Source organism: Pteropus vampyrus, unplaced genomic scaffold (genome assembly GCF_000151845.1).
Source record: "Pteropus vampyrus isolate Shadow unplaced genomic scaffold, Pvam_2.0 Scaffold66, whole genome shotgun sequence".
NCBI classification, from domain to species: Eukaryota; Metazoa; Chordata; class Mammalia; order Chiroptera; family Pteropodidae; genus Pteropus; species Pteropus vampyrus.
In genome coordinates this window covers 1,696,376-1,717,566 of record NW_011888847.1, presented here as the reverse complement: position 1 = coordinate 1,717,566, position 21,191 = coordinate 1,696,376, and the positions used below count along the sequence as shown (strand labels likewise).

Here is a 21,191-nt window from a genome sequence, read left to right as displayed (position 1 = left end):
ACAGTCCAATTAAAACCTTGGAAGAAATCTGGGCTCTGTACATGGTCCTCAATGGAGCAACTAAGAGCTAAACACAGGAAAATGGAAGGTGAGACAAAGCCCAGGTTAGGATAATTAGAATCTGAGGCTTCTTCCTTGTGTAAAAGAGAAAAAAGGGACCTGGTGGTTTCCATTAGAGAAAGAAATGCTTTATCAAATAAAATGTAATCCTGGCAATTTTCTTCTATTGGAGCTTGAAGAGAGGCCTGGGAGTATTTAATCTCCCAACATTTTCTCTGTACCTCCCTTATGACACTTCTCAATTTCCGCCAAGTTATTTATATCCTGGTCTTGATAATTCTGCTTATAAGTTATATATTTCTCTAATTCTGTGGACAAGTTGCAGCAGTTTGTAAATAGAAGGTACTCAATAAATGATGTAAAATAAATACATGGATGGATGGATGGATGGATGGATGGCTGACCAGATGAGTGGATGATTGGATGATGGCTCCTGAGAGTTAGCACGGGAAAAGTAGAACCTGTGGATTGATGCGGAGAGCGAAGAAGGGAACTGATATTCACTGAACAAATGTGGTAGACACTGTGGCACTTTAAAACCATCATTTTAGTCAATCCTCACAGCAATGCAGTAAGGCCAGTTTGTTTTCTCATTTCGAGATGCTGAAACTGGTGCTCAGAGAGGTAAAGGAATTTGCTTAATGGGACCCTCATCTAGGTCAGTCTGAATGGAAAAACTATACTCTAAAAGTCAACCCAGCACCAAGTGGACACCGAAGGCTGAATTTTATAGCGTTTCTTGAGAAAGCACGTTGATGCCGGATTAAAGTGGCTTAAAGTAGAGCAGGCTTGGGCGTGACTGAGGGTCTGCAGTAGGGGCTGAGGGAGGAGCTGGCATCCCCAAGGCCTGGCTAACTGAAGTGTCAGCCTCAGGAGTCTGACAACAGGTATGGACACACTCTTAACAGACTTGTCCTAGAATGCTGTGTTCTGAAACAGGTAGAGCCCAGGCCAGACCAGCTGGCCCTGCCTATCTCAGCCCTTTTCCCTTCTCACGTCCCCACAGGCAACTTCTCAATGTTTATTCCAGAGTGTAAAAGCTGAGAGAGGTGGTACCTGAATGCGGAGGCCTCAGAGGCGGGGAGAGATGAGGTCTCATTGCGGGAGCTGGGGACTGCCCGGGAACAAAGTTTGCCAAGTCTGACCTCAAGCTGATGTTACTATTAGAGGAGACAGGGCTTGGAGCCAGTGGGCAAAGGGGTTTAGGAGCCTGGACTGTGGCTTTGATCCTGGAGACTGAATCCTCCCTGTGACTGCCCAGCGTAATCCTGGTCTATCTTGCTGGCACGTCCTGCTTCCAAGGCCTATCCCTACCCTGGCTGGGAGCCTGTCTCTCACAGAAGCCCTGTCTAGGTGACCTGTAGATTGAGGTCCCTGTCAGCAAGCCCACCCCTGATGGAATAAGCTGCCATGACTGCTTTATCCTCTTTGGGGCTGGGCTTCTGAGCTTCCGACAGACCTCAAAGCTGCTTAGCCTTTGTGCCTGCCCCACCCCCTCACCACTAGCCCCCTCTGCCCACCCCCTGAGGTACCACTGAGGTCTATTATTTCTGCTTTTAGCTTTGTCACAAACAGCCCTCTGCAGGGTTCTGTTGTCAGTCATTTATTTGTATGGTTGTGTAAGTGGAAACTGCACTATCTTTTTCTCCCTGGTTATTTACACCTCAAATCGTATTGTGGAGAACAAAGTTTCTGTCAGCAAAAGCATAGTAATCCTCATTTCTATTCATATGGCCTAAATAGTAGACATTATTATTTTGCATATGTCATCTTTTGGGCATGGATTATTATAACTCTGTTTTACTTGTACCCCAGTGGGGGTCTCTCTTACTTACCTGATGACTCTGGCGGGTCTAGGCTGGACTGGCATATATTTGTACAGGGACTCTCAGGGGTCCTTGTGACCCTTGGGTACTTGGTGCCTGGAACATGACCCCAAGATGGAGGAAAGAGATTGCCCCTCTCACTCAGCAGTGAGTTGATGAGGTAGAGAGGAAACTCCTTGTGAGGCAAAGACTTAAGGCACTTGCATTGGACCCTAAAATCCTGTAGGGAGAAGTACCCTTGGGCATGACACTGTGTAGTCCTGGTGGGCAGAGGGGTTTGTGGGCCAGGTGGGTTGTGGTCACCTGAGGTTAGACCTTGAAGGCCTGGAAGTGAGTAATGGAGAGGAAATGTTAAAGAGAGGGAACCCGCAAGCAGCGGAGTATAGCATCCCTTTGGGGGTAGGGGTCAAGGCATGCTCTCCTTGCTCTGGCTGGTGCGGTAGAAAAAGCAGAGGCCTTCTGCTGGAAGTGCCAGCTGATCTGCTTCTAGTCCAGGCTTTTCCCACATACAACCAGGAGGCCTGAGCAAGTTGCTTCTCTCCTCCACCCAGGGTCCTCATTTGTGACAGGAGGGTCAGACGAAACCGTGTCTAAGGCTGGCCTGTGCAGTCATCTCCCTTCCAGGAGGGAGAGGCCGACCCGGGTTGGAATCTGGCCTCGTCTCCAGACTGCTTTCCTGTGTGCCTCTAAGTAGCTTCCCCAGAAGCAGCAGGTGAGCTGAAGCAGGGAATGAAAGGCCAGTGATGCTTGGCTTGCATCTTCTGTGGTCAGATGGCTTATTTTACCACTACCTCTAGGAGGCGCTAGGACCTGGTGGCAAATCCCTGGGGAGTTCCTGCAGCAGGACCGGAGCTCCTAAATCTCATCAGTTGTGGAACAGCCTGGCCATCCCCACCTGGAGATGGCGTGCAGGACCCTCAGTCACGGTGCAGAGAGGACAGCCGCGCTCACTCCGTGTGAGCCTGTGGGAGGAAAGAGGATGCCTTCACGGAACGGGGTTGAGGGGGGACTGCAACATCCAGGGAAGGCTGCACCCCAAGATGTCTCTGGGCCCAAAAGCTTGATCTGCCTCTAGTGCTTTTGCATCATTCTTGTTAACTGTTTAAGATAAATAAAATTACCAAAATAATAGTTTTTCCCCCTTTTTATTTTGATTTCTAATATAAATGTAAATCCTTTATTACGAAGTGTGGACTGGGAGAGTAAATGTTCCAAGCTTCTGGAACAGAGATGCTCTCTGGCTCTCTAGCCCGTAGAAATCTCCCTCCTGCTCTCTTGCTCTGGATGCTCGGAAGAGAAGTTGGGGAAGTTGGAACATGGAAGATAGAGTCCTGCAATTGTTGGGGTGTTTGGTTAATAGTCTTAGAAGCGGGAGGCAGTGGGAGCAGAGTCCCTGTCACATAAATGTGAGTTGGAGAGAACTTGTTAGAAATGTATCAGGGAATGGCTAGAAATTTGTTTTTAAGGGAAAGAGTGTTAGGGCTTACATTCAGCTTCAGTTCTCTGAAGCCAGAAGTCAACAAGGTTGATTCATGATGCCGTCAAATGGCCTTTTCTGTGGCCTATATCTGATTATTGGGTTCCCGTCTCCATCCACCAGGAGCCAAGGCTTTTCCCTCCCTCTACTCCATCAAAACCTGTTCTCAGAAGAGGCTTCACTGTCAGTCATTTACACTTTAGTATGAATATGTCCTTGTACTCTCTCCCAGAGATGTCTGCATTCCATGACTGAACTTTCTCATGAAAGTTGCTATTGATATAAAAGGCATTTCAGCTCTCAAGGAGCAAGGGAGGAGTTTATTTTGGGTAAAGGCACAGTGTTAGCCCAAATATTTTCAGTTGCAAGGTAACCTAACTCAGCTCATAGGCAAAGGAGGAAATTACTGGCTCACACTGGTGGGAAGAAAGCTTAGGAAGCTCCCAGGTTTGGAAGCAGGCCTGCAAGTGCCAGGCCTCAGGGACCGCAGCTGGGCTCAGTCCGTCAGCTAGGCCTACCTCTGCTTCCCTTTGCACGATGGCCTCCTTCTCTCCTTCTGTAGGCAGACGCTCGACACAGCAGAGAAGTACTATGACCTGGATATGAGAAGAAGGACTTTGTGATCCTGATCTGGAGCAATTTTAGGTGGAGGAGCAGAGAGGATGGAGTGTGGGTAGAAGAGATCTATGAACTCTGGTGTTAACTGGCTACTCAGATTTTGACAAAGAATGGTTCTTATTCTTTGCCAGGTAGAAGGTAGATGAGGAATGGGGGCAGGGAAGAGTAAAGCCAAGTGAAGAACGGAGCTACCCAGTGCTGTGTGTGGGGCTCAGCCTTGCAGCAGCCTCTCCAGAACCTCTCTGATGTACTTGCTTCTGTACCTGACCTGGATGTACCTGGCTATGGTCACCTGACTCCATGTCCTGGCTCCTAGACCACAGAGGGCCAGATTCATGTCTTATTAACTGTAATCACCACAGGGCCTAGCACAGATTGTGCACACAGTAGGTGCTCACATGTGTTTGTTGAATGAATGAGCACAATATCAAACAATGGGCTAGCCAGAGCTGTGGGCTATCAGGAAGGGTATCTGGCTTCTGCTGGAGATTAGATAGTGAATTTGCTTTGTGACCTTCTCCTTGCTGGGCCTCATTTATCTCCATCTGCGGAGTAAAGTAAATGCTCCTTTTTTGTTCCCCCTCTGCTGGAACATTCTACAATTAATGTCTGAGTCAAAGAGAGGATGTTTTGCTTCATGTCTTACTTGTAGCAATATCTGGAACTAGGCTTTTAATATAAAAGTTTGTGTGCCTCTGTGTGTGTGTGTGTGTGTGTGAAGCAATGTGTGTAGGTCCATATATCCCAAATAAATTTACTCATAACCCCAACATCTGTGGTGGCCTTGTGGGAGAGTCCCCCACATTACAGGGAGATGCCCGCAGAGCATGGATGTTACCCGCACTGGTGTCAAGTCCTAAGGGAAGCCCTGGGGATGTGGGAGGGATGGACTCATGGCAAACAGCAGCTGGGGGCTTTCCATAGAGGACCAGGGAGAAGAGGCCGCTTGGAGGCAGAGAAGACCACAATGGTTCTTAGTGTTTAGGGAAAAGCTTCTGCTTCTACTTCTGCCACATGGCTCCAACTCCCACCCTAGGGTCACCATGGAGTTTGAGATTTCTGGTCCCAGAGATCTCTCTACAGCAGCACTATGTAAGAGATCTTGCTGCAATGACAGAAATGTTCCGTGTCTGTGCTGTTCAATATGGTAGCAGTTAGCCACATGTGGCTATCGAGCGCTTGAAGTGTGGTTAGGTTAGTACAACTAAAGAGCTAAATTTTTAATTTAATTTAAATTTGTTTAAAATTAAATAGCTGAATATAGCTAGTGACTACTGCATTGGACAGCACAGCTCTAGAAAATGGATTTTATTTGTCTTGGAGGAAGCAGAGACCAATGAAAGCAGAGACCTGGAGCTCAGGAAGGTTCTAGCAGGGTTGGTATGTGAGTTGAAGCCACAGCTCTCAATAGGAAGTCTGCTTATCCTCAGCAGGACGCGAATCCTTCCTGCCTGCATTCAGATGGCTGTTCTGCTCAGCTCAGTCCACAGAGAAAGAACTGGCATAAATTGTCCAAATCGGGTCAGGCACTTGGCAGATGTTTGCTAAGGGTGCTTCTTGATAGGGATCCCTGGTGAACTCTTACATTTCTCCTCCCACTCCAAGCCTCAGAGTGACAGAGCCAAAAGGACAGCCCCTCATTTTGCCGACACGGGAAAGATGCCTTAGTGAGGGGAAGAGATCTGCTCACAGGCAGAAGCAAGCAGAAGTGAGCTCTCATTACCAAGCAATTGTTGCCTTATGGTTAAGTCTTTCTTTAGTGATTCCACCAACATCCCTTCTGTGAACATTTCCCTGAAAACGGAGTAGGAAGGGGCCAGGAATGTAATTTTCTTTGCCCAGACTCCAGTTCTTGGAAGATGCACTCAAATCAAAAAAGCACTCTGCAGGTTTCAGTCCTGTGGAACCTCATGCAGTTCCCCTCCCTCATCTTCTCACTTCCTGTCCCTTGGGCCTGGACCCTGCCTGTCCTCATCAGCAGGCTCACTGCAGCTCTTTTTGGGCTCGGTTTGGACAACCTGCCTCTGTGTGCCTTCACTGACTGCCTGGGCAGGGTGGGCAGGGTGGCTGCTTTTCCCTGGGTGCTCTTCACAGCCTAGATGGACTACCCTGTGACATAGGGTAGTCTGAACTCATCTTGCCGTTCTGAGTACCCTGTCTCCTGGTGGCCTCTCAAGAGCCCGGAGTTCAGGATATCTGTCTGTGCTGCCTTTCTCACCGTTGTATTTCCAGCCCTTAACACTGGGGGGCCTGGCCCCAAATTAGACAAGTTACTTACCTTCTATGATCCACAACAAAATGGGGGGACAGTACCAAATTCCTAGGGTCAGTAGAGGATAGTGAGATAAATCATGCAAATCTCTTGTCCAAGGGCCCGACTGGTAAATGTAAATTATTTTTTCTTATTTTCTTGTTAGGAAAACAAATATATTCACAGAAAGGTAACTGATCGTGAAAGGGAGAGGGTTGGCAGTCCAACCGGGGATGACTGGGAGTCTAAAATGTCGTAGGAATCATAGGTCTTAGAACTTGAAAGGAAGGTAAGGACCACTTCGTGCAGCTGAAACATCCACCTCAGCTGATTACACAGCTGGGGCAGGAGATCCAGAGAGAGAAGGGCTGATGGGCAACCAGGGCCCAGAACCACCCCGCTTACAACCCCTTGCCACAAGGGGCTAATGGGTCTTAGCTGGAAACAGAGTAACAGGAAGGTTTCTATTCAGAAACATTGTAGGCCAGTGGTTTTCAAACTGCTGGGAGTAATTCATAGGCAGATCATGAAATCAATTTAGTCACTTTGACTGGTATTAAAAAGACCAGCAAGACCAGGATGGAAAATAATACACTGCAGTTCTCACTGCAGTTGAATGAAACCTTTTGGGTTGGGGGAGGCTAGAGAATAATTTCGCAGATTGATGTAGGAAGGGTGGGGACTTGAGTCACCTGCCAATTATGTCTCATCTCATTGGTAGAGCAACCTGTAGGAAAAGGATGACCTGGGGAGGGGGCTGTGGAGGGGAGAGAGAGTCTCAGTGGAATTTGCACTATTATGCTGATGATTAAGGCTGAGTCAAAAAGGAGAGGTTTACAAAGGCATGGGGCAGAAGCAATCACCTGGATGGAGACTTCTTCCTCAGCTGGCACCGCAGAGAGAATCCCTTGTAGAAGCAATAGGGGCTGCCTGGCCTTTTATTATGATGAAATGCCTCTTATAATGGAGACACTTTGCATTTATAAAGCTCTTTATACTTCTAAGAGTTCCCAGCCTCTCATTTATTTTTCATAAGACTCCTGGGAGGTCGGTGGTGAGGTGGGGCCAGGAGAGACAATGTCTTTATTTCAGTTTGGAAATGGGAAAACTGAGGATCTGAGCAAGAAGAGTGACTGCCAGATGCGGGACTAGGAGATTCCGACCTCATAGTTTCTAAATAGGTGCTCTTTTCACACTGCAATGTGAATACTCAGTGTTTAGCGTGTAGGTTCAAGACCTTGGTTGCCCATTAGATTCACCTTGGCATCCCACTAGATTCACCTTGGCATCTTCCAAGAAATTCCAGTGCTTGCCTGCACTCCTCCTCAGACCAATGAAATCAAGATCTGGGGAGTGGGGCCTGGGCATCAGTATCTTTAAAGATCCCTTTAGAGAGTCTAGTGCCGACAGTGTTGGAAACCACTGTCACAGTTGGGACCCGTATCCCACCTCCCCAGGCGTGTTTCCTTGCACCTTTGCCTTGGACCTTCTGGCCCTGGCTATCAGAAACCAGCCTTGGCCCAGTCCGGTCAAACTGCCTGCGAAGTCCAGCTTAGATGGATGCCACTGTCATTTTTGCAGAGTAATTCCTCTGGGGAGCTGCCACCCAGGCCCCATCCTCAAAGATGCAGTCTCCTGGGACCCCCAAAGAGGAGGCGTGAACAGGGAAGAGGGAGGCAGGCGGCTCTGACAGACAGAAAGCAAACAGCTCAAGGGGTGGCAGGCTGCATTTTATTCATCGTTAATTTAAACACCCTTCAAGTCCTCTTTTGGAGTGCTGCTCAGAAAAATAAATGTATTGTTTAAGAAACCCTGCTGACCCCCCCTCCCCCACCCCCAGCATGCTCTACCCACCCCTCCTGAGAGAACATGTAGCATAGAAAATAAATTGTAAAGCCACAGGGAGCTTCCCTAGGGAGGAAGGGGAGGAGAAGAGGCTGGAAGAAGGGGAAAGAGGGGCTTGGGCCAAGTTAGTGCAGAAATCTCATCGCTTCTCAACACATAATGGGCACGGGGCTAGGACGCTGCACATGCCTGAAGGTGCTAGAGCTGCCCCAGGGCAAGAGTCCAGGCCCCAAGTCCATGCTGACGAGCCGTCCTGGGGTCAGGAATGGTTTCAACAGCCCTCCCATCCCTTCCCACCCCACAGAATGGAGTGAGCATATTGTACAACAACTGTGGCCACAAGGAAGCCCCAGCGCCTCTTCTGGACTCAGAAGTGCCCTAAGCAATCGTCTGGATGTGCTTTCCAGACAGTGTGCATGTGGAATTGTGCTTTTTGTCTGTTAAGAATGTAAAAAGTTACAGTAAGACGGAACCACCTGGCCCTTGGCTTCTGTGGTCTCCGCCTCTGTGGCTGCCGTCTGCCTTGGTTCCCCAGAAGCTTCTCCTTTGGCAGTGAGGGTTTATCACCCCTCACCTCAAAGCAGGCAGGAAGAGGGCATCTGTTAGGAGGCCTGACTAAGGGATACAGGAGCCTGGATAAACGTAGCAGCTATTTGCCAGAGCTTGGCTTGGGTTTGGATACTGGCTTCTGGGTAAAACGCAAATTCATGCAAAGTGTTCATGAAGCTCCCCCAAGGCAGAGAGGAATTTTCCAGGCTCTTGCAGATCCCCAGAGAATTAAAAATGGGAACTCTTTCTTCTTAAAATGGCCCAGACTAGGATTTTTCTTTTGGTAAAGGGGCTAGTCGCTCTTTGTAAGGCTGGTGTGTGTGTGTGTGTGTGTGTGTGTGTGCGCGCGCGCGCGTGCACACGGTGCTGTGATGTGATGTGATGTGTGATGCTCCTGAGCAAATGCCCAGGACTGTCAGGCATTTTCCACAAGCTGAGGGCCCAAAACTGCCTGAACCTTCTGACTCCTTCACCAGGCCCAGAGGCTCTGGCTGCAGTCAGAAGACATGGGGCCTGACCATTTGGCCTTATTAGCAAGTAAAGATCCCACAGGTGGCTTATTTTACCTGGCTGCTCAGCTCCGAGAGAGCCCAGCTGTTTGCCAAGACCTTGGCCTCTGTGTGGTTTGAGCTGGATGGCGAGAGGCTTCTTAAGAGCCCTGCTATCTTTGCCCCACAGCCCCAGCATTGGAGGGGTGAGTGCGGGCCTAAGGTTAGGGAGTGACTCCTTGTGCAGCGGGGAGTTGTAGACTCCAGTGAACAGACAGCTGTGGGTCAAACTGGAGACCCTCAAACAGTGGGAGAGGCCACAACATCTAAGAGAATGGATCCCTTTCTTACTTAGCCTGAGGTTCCAAAGAACCTGTACCAAAGAAAGGGGTCCCTATCAATGTCACTGTTCCTGAAATGATAAGAGGACCCCATCGCTGCTTATTAAGGAGTTCTGGTTCTCAATGCCCACCCTCAAGCATAGTGTCAAATGAGCCCTTTAGGCGTAGGTCTAGGCTCCATTTATCTCTTGACCTCAAGGAGCATTTCCCCAGGAGCATTCCCCAGCATCTGGGGCACTGAGCCCTTTGGCCTGAGGTGAAGATGGTGATGTACTCAGATGGGGGGTGGGGGGACCAGAGGAACATGGGCAAAAATACACATGTGTCACTGCATCCTGAGTTACCACTGTACACTAGAGAACTGGCGTTACTTTGGGAGGTTGGTGAGAAAGAAGAGTCCCTTCCCTGCTCCCTCAAATCACGCCTGTGGGTCCTTCAGAAACTTGCCTAAGCTGCCCATAGTCACCTGCTTTCAAAAGCAAAGCATAGGAAAAGAAGTGAAAATAGCCAAGGCTGCAGCCAGAGCAATTTAGGACAGACTTTACGAAGTACTGTTGACAGAAAAGACTTCCAAAGAAGGTTTCAAGTTTTTCTTCCAGGGAGGCAGGTCCTGTTTTCCTCCTCTGGGGATGGGATTCTGTGCGGTCTCATGTACTGGTCAATAGGATCACCTGGACAGCTCTTTGGCCTGTCTAGCTCAAGGAGCCTCAGTGGCTGGGTCTTAAGCCTACTGTGCTGTTTCTGGGCCTCACTTCCTCTAGGTTGGCTACTATTTTGCCTGCTATTAAGTCCTCATGGTCAAGATGCCTCTGTCATGGGATCTTTACTTCCCCTTCTGGATGGTTCAGATTCTCAAGTTATTTCTCGTTGCCTAGGTGATACCTCTGATTGGATGCCTTTCGCTCTTTTTTTCTTTTAAAGGGATAAACCTGACACTATTTCTAGGTCCAATGAGAGGGCTCTGCCCTAGAGAACGTGTGCCTCTTTGAGCATGCAGTCCCTTCGGTGTGACCGCAGCCATCGCTCAGGCACAGGTGGGGGTGCTCGCAAGCTGGCCTGAGTCACAGTGGATCCTGGAAGCGTGGCTCTCTAGAAACCTACCTTTCAGGATTTAGCAACACTGACCTCTCTCCTGGCTGCTCCACCCTCCTGGCTTCACCTCCAGGTTAGTGCCCGTGTTGAAAAATCAATCCCAACCCAAATTAGAAGTTACCAAAGTAGCCGGAGAGTTACTCAGATCCCAACTCATTTTTTCCTTCCTGCCATGGATTGGAAGGGGAAGGAGGAAGCTGACATTCAAACATGACTCTTAATGCTGTGTGTGTGTGTGTGTGTGTGTGTGTGTGTGTGTGTGTTCCAGGCACATGTGCTTCCCTCACTGCCAAGGAGGGAGATTTCACGACTTTCAAGGACTCTTGGGCAGACAGTGTGAGGCGTCCAGTGCTTTTCTAAGACTTCCTGTCAGAAGCTATATATATTGGTGGGCCACACTGTGTCTGACTAGACTCTGGCATTTGTCCTTGAGATTATCATCTTTTCAGATGAGGACATGGGCTGAAATGATGGGCATCTGGGTTTCCTCTAGGTCAGTGACTCCTATCTGGCAGAGGGTGAGAATCTGTCCCTCAACTTGAGGATCATCCAGAGCAAAAGCTGAATCCTAAAATTGCTTCCATCTACACATTCCTCTCTCCTGCCTTCCTCCACCTCCGATACGGCCTGTGCAAGGAGGAAACTAATTCGCTCGATTATCAGTGGGGACCAAACAACGTTTAGAATGGGATGTGCCCCTCAAACATTATGGACTCTGGAGCCAAATTCTCTGACATTTGTAGGATGGCTGCTTTGGGTTTTTGGTGCTGCAGGCCCTGGTGCCCCGTGGGTGCAGCTGGCACAGCCCTAATTCAGAGAAGGAGTGGGGCTGGAGGCTGCACTCAGCACTCTCAGGCTCTGTAAAGGGAGAAAACATTGAACTGATCAGTGGGAGTTAGGGGGAAAAAAATCCACACCAACAAAGCAAAATCTTGTCTGAGAAGACTCAGACATTCCTGGTTAATGAGGAAAAGCATTCTGGTGGATGATGCTGGTGAAAGAAAGGAGGGTTGGGGGATTCAGAGATGAGCCAGGAGCCTCAAAGATCAAACAGCTGAAGCAAAGCAGGGCTCCTGCAGCTCAGTGCTCCCCTCCTGGCAGGCTACTTGGGTTTCGCTCATTAGAAGTAGCTGCCCTATGTGCTGTGCTAAGCAGACTAACTCCAGGCTGAGAAAGGCCAACTAAGCCCCTTACCATTGCAATTTCCAAATCTCAGAGAAATGCCACAGTCCGCAAGTTGGTGCTATGTTTTATCTCATTGCATAATACTACACCATTCTCTGTGTGTAGCGGCTGTTCTATATATACATATATATACATCAGGAGGTAACAGATGGCTCTCCCCACCCCCACCTGTCAAAACTGTGACTATATCACTTCTGACGACCAGAAGGAAGCTGCTAGGCTGGGCCAGGATTCTAAATGCTGCGGAGGTAATTCAGAGCCATGAAAAGTTGCACCATATGTTTTGGGGTTGCCGGCTGCTTATGTGCATGGGGGCCGAGTTTAATGCCAGTCTGCAAAACCCAGGGCTGGCACTCTCCTCGCTGCGGTATGCACCGGGGTAAGGGTCTGGGGTGCCACTTTTTCTCTCCTTGGAGAACCTGCTGGGGCCACGGTTCTCCAAGAGGGGACCCACAAGGAAAACAGGCTCCCCCAACACCTGCCCCTGATAACATCAGGCCTGGCCAAATAGTATTTCTTTAAAAAAAAAAAAAACTTTTTTGGTTTCGTTTTATTGGATAAAGATTAAGAAAGCGCCAGCGTCTGAGAGAAGGAAAGCAAGCCACGCCCAGTGGTACGCCAGCCTGGCGAGGGTCTCTGGCGCAGCGGGGCGGGCAGGCGGGCGGTCTACCTGGAGGCGCTGGTCTCCGCCAGGCGGTTGTTCATGATGCCCAGCGCGCCGACACCGCCCGAAAAGCCGTTCTGGCGCGTGTTAATGCAAACGCTGCGCGGGTAGCCGTTGGCCGTCTCGGACAGCTGCTTCTGCAGCAGCGCCAGCGACACCTTGTTGGAGGCCGTGAGGTCGCGCATGGAGATGAGCTCTCCCGACAGGCGGCGGCCCTCGGCGTCGCTGTCGCCAGCCGGGTCGGCGCCGAGTGCGGCCAGGCGGCGGCGCAGCCGGGAGCCCGGGGTGATGGCGTTGCGCCGGGCCAGGGGCGCGCCGGGTGCCGGACAGCAGCGCGCGCAGCAGCGGCAGCTCAGCTTGCGCAGCATCCAGTTGAGCACCTGCTTGATGAGGATGGAGATGACATTGAAGAGTGAGTAAATGCAGCACACGCCGAGCAAGATGAAGAGGAAGTTGCCCAGGCGGTAGAGCCCCTGGTTCCGGTAGGCGGCGTGCTGGCTGCTCACTAGGTCCCCGAAGCCGATGGTGCTGAAGGTGACAAAGCAGAAGTAGAGAGAGTCCACGTAGTCCCAGCCCTCCACACTGGTGTACATGGCCGAGGCGCAGCACGAGAGCAGCACGGCGAACAGGCCCAGGATCAGCAGCACGTGGTACACCGAGGGCTTCCAGCCAGCCAGGCAGTCCGCCTCTGAAAGCGCTGAGCCCCTGCGGAAGGTGGTGGGCAGCAGGCCGCTGCGGCGCAGCTGGCGCTCCCGGCAGGTGCGCATGATGAAAGCCAGCAGCGAGATGATGCGCTCCAGGAAGAGGTTGAAGAACAGGATGGTCCCAGCGCAGCCGAACAGCCCGTAGGCGATGAGGAAGGCCTTCCCGCCCACCGTGGCAGGGGTGGTCATGCCGAAACCTGGGAAGACAGGGCAAGGGTCAGCGAGTTCCTGGCGGGGCGCTCGCCCTATGTATGCAGGTGATGACCTGGCTCCTATCTTGCGTGGCATCGCTCAAGTAGTGGGGAAACAGTACTTAGACATGTCTCTCCTTTGGTGGCACTAGACATTGTTCCTGAATTGGCAGCGCCTAAATTGATGGAGGAGACATGGTCCCTCCTGTTGAGGAATCTATAAATCGAAATGGGTGGGGCAAGATGGTCACTAGGAAGGACCCATCAGGACACACAAAACAATTCACAGCACAGGTGCAAACCCCTTGGATACCTACAAAGCAAGTATCACCTGCTCTCTCAACCCTAGAATTAATTTTTTAATATAACCAGTGGCACATGTGTTAGGGTAGAATTTCATATAGGCTTCATCTTATGTGGGATCTCTGGGGACCAGGTAGAGTGTGTTCGGTCCAGGTAGCTATATTTGATGGTCTCTGAAAAATGGTTTATGAAACTGACAAAAGGATTGTTTGAGAATGAGTCCACAACCTTCAGAGTAAACGTGGTTCTGCCATTAGGTGTCAGCCCCTTCTCACCCAAGGACTACCATGACCCTTGCTCACACTTGCAGCCTGGGGAAAGGTTTTGGCCCTGGGGGTCCTGTGCTGCATGTGTCTGGGGTTGCTTTTGTCCTGGGAGGTCTGCTCTGTGCCTGGGCAAATGCTTATTGCTTAGAACTCTTAAAATTAAGTCTTAACTTACCTACTTGTTCAATGCACTGTCTTTAAGAGAGATTCTTTATCAATTGATTTCTGCAGAATGTTTGGCTTTCCACCAGTGTGCTCAGTCCATGCCATCCAGGGCAGCGCAGAGTGGCAGCTCTGCCCCTCCAAACAGCTCAACCTGCAGCTGTCTTTAGTATCTTTGCGGGACCCATGATTGCCTGACTCTGGTTATGGGAAGGGGTTTAATTTCTGGGTAGGAAGATTTACTGCTGCTTGGAATCTGAGCTGAAAATGAATCATCTGTTTGGGCAGCAGCGTGGCACTTTTCAACACTTCTACAGCAAAAGGTCAGGGGCATCTTTGTTTAGGTCATAACCAATGTCAAGAGGGCTTCCTGTGTGCTCTTAGTGGGGTGGAGCTGGCCCTGGGAAGTGGGGAGTAGAGTTTTGTCTCCTTTGGCTTACTATTTCCTTAAAAGGAGCAGAGTAAAAAAAATTTTTTTTTTCAGAGTAATTCCTTAAACCTGTGTACTAATAATTCTGTAGACCCCGTGGAGGAAACGTCCACTTGCCTGACCATAGTCTTGATCTTATACTGAATGACTCAAGTTAGGAGAAAATTTTATGATGACACCCACGTTGAGGAAGATGGATTATATTCCCATATTTGGAATTTGGTCACAAGAAAGTGAAAAACCAAATTAGCAGTGTAACCAAGAATTTGATAGAGGGATTTTGCTATACTTTAAAGCCAAATTTAAATTATTAAATTCATTAAAAAAAAATCAGCTCTGAATCTATAGTATTTCCCCCTTATCTATGGGCTTTTTATGATTTTAATTACCCATGTTCAATCATGGTCTGGAAATATTAAATGCAAAATTCCAGAGATAAAATATTCTTAAGTTTTAAATTATGTGCCATTCTGAGTAGCGTGATGAAATTTTGCGCCATTCAGCTTCAGATGTGAATCATCCCTCTTTACCCATATTCATACTGTATATGCTATCTACCTGTTAGTCACTTAGTAGCCGTCTCGGTTATCAGATCGACTCATGGTATTGCAGTGCTTGTGTTCAAGTAACCCTTATTTTACTTAATAGTGCCATGTTTACATAACTTTTATTACAGTAAATTGTTATAATTGTTCTGTTTTATCATTAGTTATTGTTGTTAATCTCTACTGCGCCTAATTTATAAATTAAAATTTATCATAGGTATATATGCTAGGGCCTCTACATGGCAGTACTATAAGACATGCAGCTGGAAGATCAAAATCCACACACTCATTCCTTAGCAAACATTTACTGGACACCAGTAAATGTAGAAACCAGACAGATGCAGTTCCTGCCCTCATAGTGTCTCTGGCCTGCCTTCTTAGAGGTTTTGTCTTTTTGCTGTCAGCAGCTCATCGCTGGGCCAGGGCACAGCTTTTCCCTGCTTCCCCCACATGACAGCTGGGCCAGAACTTGTCCTAGGGTCTCCTCATGGCTGTGACAGCAGGCCCAAAATGATGCCGAATGCTTGACTTGCTGGGGCACTATCTGCCCAAAATGAAGTGGACAGGCGGGTCACGAGTATTTCTGACAACACAGAGGGCACTCAATGCAAGTACCTCTCTCACTGCCCCCCTGATCCCTGAGGTCTGACTCCTGTGCCTGCTTGACCTTCCCTTGCTTCCTAACCAGAGCAGCATGGTCTACCCTTCTTCTCCCATCAATATGCTTGGAGCTCAGGGGGGTGCTGAGGGCCTGGGGTCAGGCTTCTTGCTAAGAGCAGTGGGTCCCTGCCTGGGCTGCCGCCTTAGCCAGATGCTTCCTGGAGTGGAGGAGCTATCCTCCAAGCTCTGACAATCTTTGGGGATCCAGGCTGGTTCTGGAGAGGGACCTTGAAGCTTCAGGCAGAGAAAAGGCAAACTCAGCCACCCTGAGAATCCCCTCCTTCCCCAATCACACCCTGTGGAGGCGTAATCTGTCCCCGGTTCTCACCAAGCCTGCTATTTTGTTTATGCCACAATTGATCTGCCATCCCAGTTTGCAAAGAGCAGACACTTGGGGGCTTTATTATGCCACTTTGACAAAAGCTGTGAAGCTCGTTCCCACAGCCTGTCTGGTGCCGCCTTCACAAATGGGGCCCTAGTGACAGGGCCTCTGGAGTTCAGCTCGAAGAGCCTGGAAGCGAGATGGGGAGGCCAGCTGCAATCTCTATCAGGTGGCTTTGGGTGGAGCCGCTGTGCCAGTCAGTGGATACATCCCATCCCTCCAGCCACCGTCTGAGGGTGGCATCATCAACCCCAACAATGCAGGCCAGGACATGGGCCAAGGGAAGTGAGGGTACTCGCCTGAGTTATAGTTTATAAGTGGCTAAGCTGACCCTGAAGCCCATCGTATGGTGCCAGACAAATAGAAAGTCTTGCCTCATCACCTTGGGGACTTTTTCCGATTGTCTCTTCAATGTCAGCTTTGAGGAAGAGAAACATAATTGATAATCCAATTAAGATATTTTGGGGGAGTAAAAGGGCACTACTAATAATTCCCCCAGGACAGCATGTACAAACCAGGGCTATTACAAACAATTGGGATGTTTGATTAAAATGCAAGGCAGGTGTCACTCCAGAGATTTATTTAGTGGGTCAAGGGAGGGGCCCAGGAATCTGCACTTTAACAAATGTCTCCTGGTGGTTCTGATGCAAATGGGCTAACGCCCTTCTTTTAAGAAACAATGTTATAAAGTATTCCTGATGTCTCTTCTGGTTGGAATCTGCCTAGTTTCAAATATTTTGATTTAACTTTTTTTTTTTTAATTTCAGCTTTATTGAGGTTCAGTTGACAAAATTGTAGGATATTTAGAGTGTACATTATGATACTTTGTTGATTTAAATTTTGAGTGACCTAAAACCCTTGTGGTGGACATTGTACCTGCCTGCCTACTAACCATCATCTCCACCTCTAATTGTGCAGCAGCCAGTCTTCTTGGAGAACTGACCCAACTCCAGGAGTGGGCTCTATTAGTCTAGGCCAGTCAGGGTTATCCAGTCCCTTATCATGACTGACTCAAGGATGGATAGGCCTAAGCCAGTCAGTGCAGGGCATTTCTGTGGCTACAGAAATTGGCTTAGCAATGGGCATGTGACCCTATTCAGGCCAATCAAATGAGAGAAGAGTTTCTCTGACACTTTCTAGGTTAAAATCTTCTCCCTCTTAAAAGGAGCAGAAGGTAGCCCCAGGGTGGTTGGCAGCCAACTATGGCCATGAGAAGGAGCCAGCCTTAAAATGAAGCTAATACTGTAAAAGGCCAAGTGGATGTAGCCTGAAAGAAATGAGGCCTTGATGACTCTTATGAACTGTCAAATCAAACTGGCCACGCTGCCCAACCTACCTCTGGACTTCCAGTCGCATGAGCCCATGAATCCATTTTCTTGCTTCAGCCTTCTGTGACTTGTAACCAAACATACACAGACTGGTGCTGATGGCTAAGGAAATAGTACCAGACATGAACTCAAAGGTTTGATTCCTGTTGTGGCCTCTATCAGCCAAATGATTGAAGCAAGTCATTATCATTAACTCCTCTGAGTCTCGATTTCTTCACCTATAAAATGTAAACCTCCCAATGTGAACCCTCTTTGTGAATTGTAATACATTCTGCCAAAGTGTGTTCCTTAAGATGAGATAATAGACTTAATGGGGGGCGGGGGGGGGAGAATTCCCATGATTAAAAAAAAATGAGTTAAAGTGAAACAAGTTTATATATTGCAGGACTTTTCAGAGCACTTACTGTGTTGGTGTGACTTATGAATCCAAGGGGGTTATGCTAACACTATCCAGTATTCCTAAATCCGATGTGACCGCAGAATGATTTTAATCACCTCATGTTTCAAAGAGTTATTTTTGAGAAAGGCTGTACTCTACCCTCATGAAGAATTAAGAATGAGACATTTAAAAACATGCATGAGGATTTCCTACATTTTAAAAAAGTCGCCATGACTCTGCAATGTCTAGAACAGTGCCTGGTATGGTAGAATGTGCTTGGGCCAAGTTTGCTGTGTGAATGAACAGACTCTCACTCTGCTTGTTTGGAGCAGTAATTTTTGGACTAGCCTACTTATAATCCTCCTAGATATCTTGTTAGATTCTGGGGCGAGGCTCACAATTCTTCATGTCCAACATTGTCCCAGCTGATGACACTGCAGCTGGTCAGTGAACTTTGAGTAGCAAGTGCAGATGACTTATTGTATTAATTATCTTTTGGGGCCTGTCCAAAAGATAGAAATGAGATTGAATACCCCTTGCAACTTAGAGCTACATCACATTGGCTATTTTGAAGTAGGCTGGCCAGATTTGAATCCTAGCTCCATCACTCCCTAGCTGTGTATTTTTTGAGCAAATTAATTAACCTCTCTGTGCCTCAGTTGTTTCATCTGTAAAATGGAGATGATACTATACCTACCTGAATTTTTTTTTTATTAAATTGAGTTAATATATGCAAAACACTTAGAACCATGCCTCATACATTAATAAGCCCTTAATAAAGGTTTACTATTATTATGAATCTATTCTCTACAATGAATGAGGAAATCTTGTAAAATTAGGCACTGAAAGTTATTTGTTGACTGAATGACTGAAAGTAAATATTTTAAGAACTTCTAAAGGCTGAGAATTAAATATCAGAGAGAGTGGGAAAGCTGAGGTGTGGGGTCAGTGGGTAGGGGATGGGAAAGGACACATTAGGGTTGGCAGGTCATCCAGTTAAATATGAATTTCAGATAATGAATCATATTTTAGTGTAAATATGTCCCATGTAATGTTTGGGACATTCATTTTTATCTGTAAAATTTAACTGGGAGTCCTGTATTTTTATTTGCTAAACCTGGCCATCCTTCCCATGGGCCCTCTGGTCTGCTAGGCAAGCTCCTCTGAGAATCCTTTCCCAATATCCCTATCTCATCTGATCTTTCCTGACTGACTGGAGGAAGGATTAACAGCCTCGTTGTAATAATCAAGAAGCCTGAAGCTCATTCCAGTCTGGGCCTTGCCCAAGGCTAGGCCAGCAGCCAGGTCTTTCAGTGCCCCTCCCTTTCCAAACAGGGGACAGAGAGATGCGGGGTGGGCTGTGAGGTGCTCTGTGGCTGAAGCTGAGACACTGACTCTCCCGGAGAAAGAGGGAGGCTCTTGGAACCCCAAGGCCGCCCATGTCATCTTTATCTAAGTCACTCCCCCAGGGAGGACAACCACCAGTCTGGAAAAGCTCCAAATCTTTTGGGAGGGATGGGTCTGGAGGAATGGCTGAGAAAAGTCATTAAGGTATTCAGTGGGGAATGAAAATGCGGAGGGGATAATAATAGCTGAAACGTGTTGAGCCCTCACTATTTCCAGGCACTGGGCCAAGACTTCATATACATCAATGCATTTTGTCCTCACAACAAATCTACAAGGCACTGGGTTTCATTCATTATGAGCCACAGCCTTTTCCTTTAATTATAACATTCCTGAAATCAAGATGCATCTTACAACCAATGACCTGGCTTAGTTTATTTGATAGCATCTTAAATTCTCCCCCCGCCCCTTTAATTCCCCTTGCTCCCCTGACCTATGGATGTTGCTGTCTACCTTTAAGAACTGGATCTCTGAATGCGGGGCATCTCCTCCCACGGGCTCGCTGTGCACACCTGGGGCCTGGCACACCTGGGGTATGGTCCGTGGCTCCACCTGGGGTGCAAACCCAGGACCTTCTGCTTGTAAAGCAGACGTGCTAACCACTACACTATGTAGCCACCCAGCATCTTAAATTCTTAATGGTATGCAATAACGGTGCATTTAAAATTGATGGTGTTGTCTACAGCCATGCCACCCTGAACAAGCCTGATCCTATCTGATCTCGGAAGCTAAGCAGGGTTGGGCCTGGTTAGTACTTGGATGGGAGACCACCTAGGAAGACCAGGTGCTGTAGGCATAAAAAATAAAAAATAAGAGATTGTAAGCTGACAAGGCCCTTGCAATCTATGAGGTCAACCAAGGGTTTTCTCACCTAAAATAAAAATAAATAAAATAAAATCAATGGTGTTTTAGATTTGATGAACAACCATGGGAATTATTATCATCTCCAATTGTGAGATTAATAAACAGAATTACATTTAATAGATAAAAGACACAGGTTAAATAATTTGCCCAGATTCCAGAAGTAGCAAGTGGCAGAACCCAGACTTGAAAGGAGAAGATAGAGCTTGTGATGTTAAAAGAGAGAAAGTCAAATACACAAGAATTTGGAAGAAAAAAAAGTATGTTGCTTCTCACTGGCGCAGCAGTTTTTCACTCCGGTTGCACAAAAGAATCACTTGGGAAACTTAAAACCACCCCCAAGGCCCATGAGCACCCAGGGAATTTAAGTCAGAATCAGGGCAGAGGTCCTCCTGGTGGAGTGACTGGGAAAGACTCATGGTGGAAGAGATATCCTGCTCAGTCTTGAAGAGTGGGTGGGATTTCGAGAGGAAGTAGGGGCGTGGTTTAAGAAAGGCACGCCCGGTGGGAGAGTGCACAGGACGGGCTGTGGCAGGGTGGGGAGGTAAGCCTGGCTGGTTCCCAAGTGCAGCTCAGTGCCTGGCCCACCAGCAATGTGCAATAACTCTTGCAGATGGAGTGGGTGAACCTGTGGAAGAAAGACGAGGCTGGGAGAACTTTCCCTCCAACTCGTACTGGGGCTGGACGTACAGGAGCTTTGTAGGAGTGAGAGCATCACCTGGCACTTCTAGAGGCTTCTCCGGCACCTGAGCAGGGCATCTGACAACATGTTTCGTCTTCTAGAAACTGATAGGCTCTGGAAACCTCCAGCTACAGAAGATAAACTCAGCAAGTCTCCATTCCTGCAGCTTGGGAAGGGCCGACATCACCTTTCTTGGAGAGTTGAGAGCAGAAGATGGTGTCAGACTCTGGGACCTCCACTAGCAAGTAATGTGGACATATTACTTCTCCCTCTAAATGTGGCCTGATGACAGCCTTTCTCAGAAGGTTACGAGGAGTAGATGAGGAGGGGGTTCCCACATGCTTCCCACAGTGCCTAGGACATGGTAAGTGCTCGAAACCCAGCAAGCTTAATTGGGAAACACCACGGGCAAGTTGTGGCCCTTGCATCACGGCTTAAGTGTACCCTGGTTTCACCTGATGCGAGATATAGACAAGCCATGACTAGGAATTTTGGCGG

The 21,191-nt window shown here is 48.3% G+C and overlaps 1 protein-coding gene, 1 long non-coding RNA gene and 1 other non-coding gene across 3 annotated transcripts in view; 2 read left to right on the top strand and 1 right to left on the bottom strand.

Moving 5' to 3' along the window:
• Positions 1-10,238: 10,238 nt before the first annotated feature.
• LOC111740592 overlaps positions 10,239-21,191 on the top strand; it is a 22,151-nt gene continuing 11,198 nt past the window's right edge. The window contains exons 1-2 of the long non-coding RNA XR_002780663.1: positions 10,239-10,620; positions 20,795-21,057. This is a non-coding gene — a long non-coding RNA (uncharacterized LOC111740592). The remainder of the gene's footprint in view (positions 10,621-20,794; positions 21,058-21,191) is intronic.
• Positions 12,260-21,191, bottom strand: part of KCNK12 (potassium two pore domain channel subfamily K member 12) — a 45,489-nt gene continuing 36,557 nt past the window's right edge. The window contains exon 2 of the mRNA XM_011361314.2: positions 12,260-13,297. Coding sequence (XP_011359616.1) covers positions 12,399-13,297 — 899 coding nt within the window. The 3' untranslated portion in view covers positions 12,260-12,398. The remainder of the gene's footprint in view (positions 13,298-21,191) is intronic.
• Positions 19,828-19,946, top strand: LOC111740655. The gene has a single exon (XR_002780705.1). It is a non-coding gene; the product is annotated as a 5S ribosomal RNA (ribosomal RNA).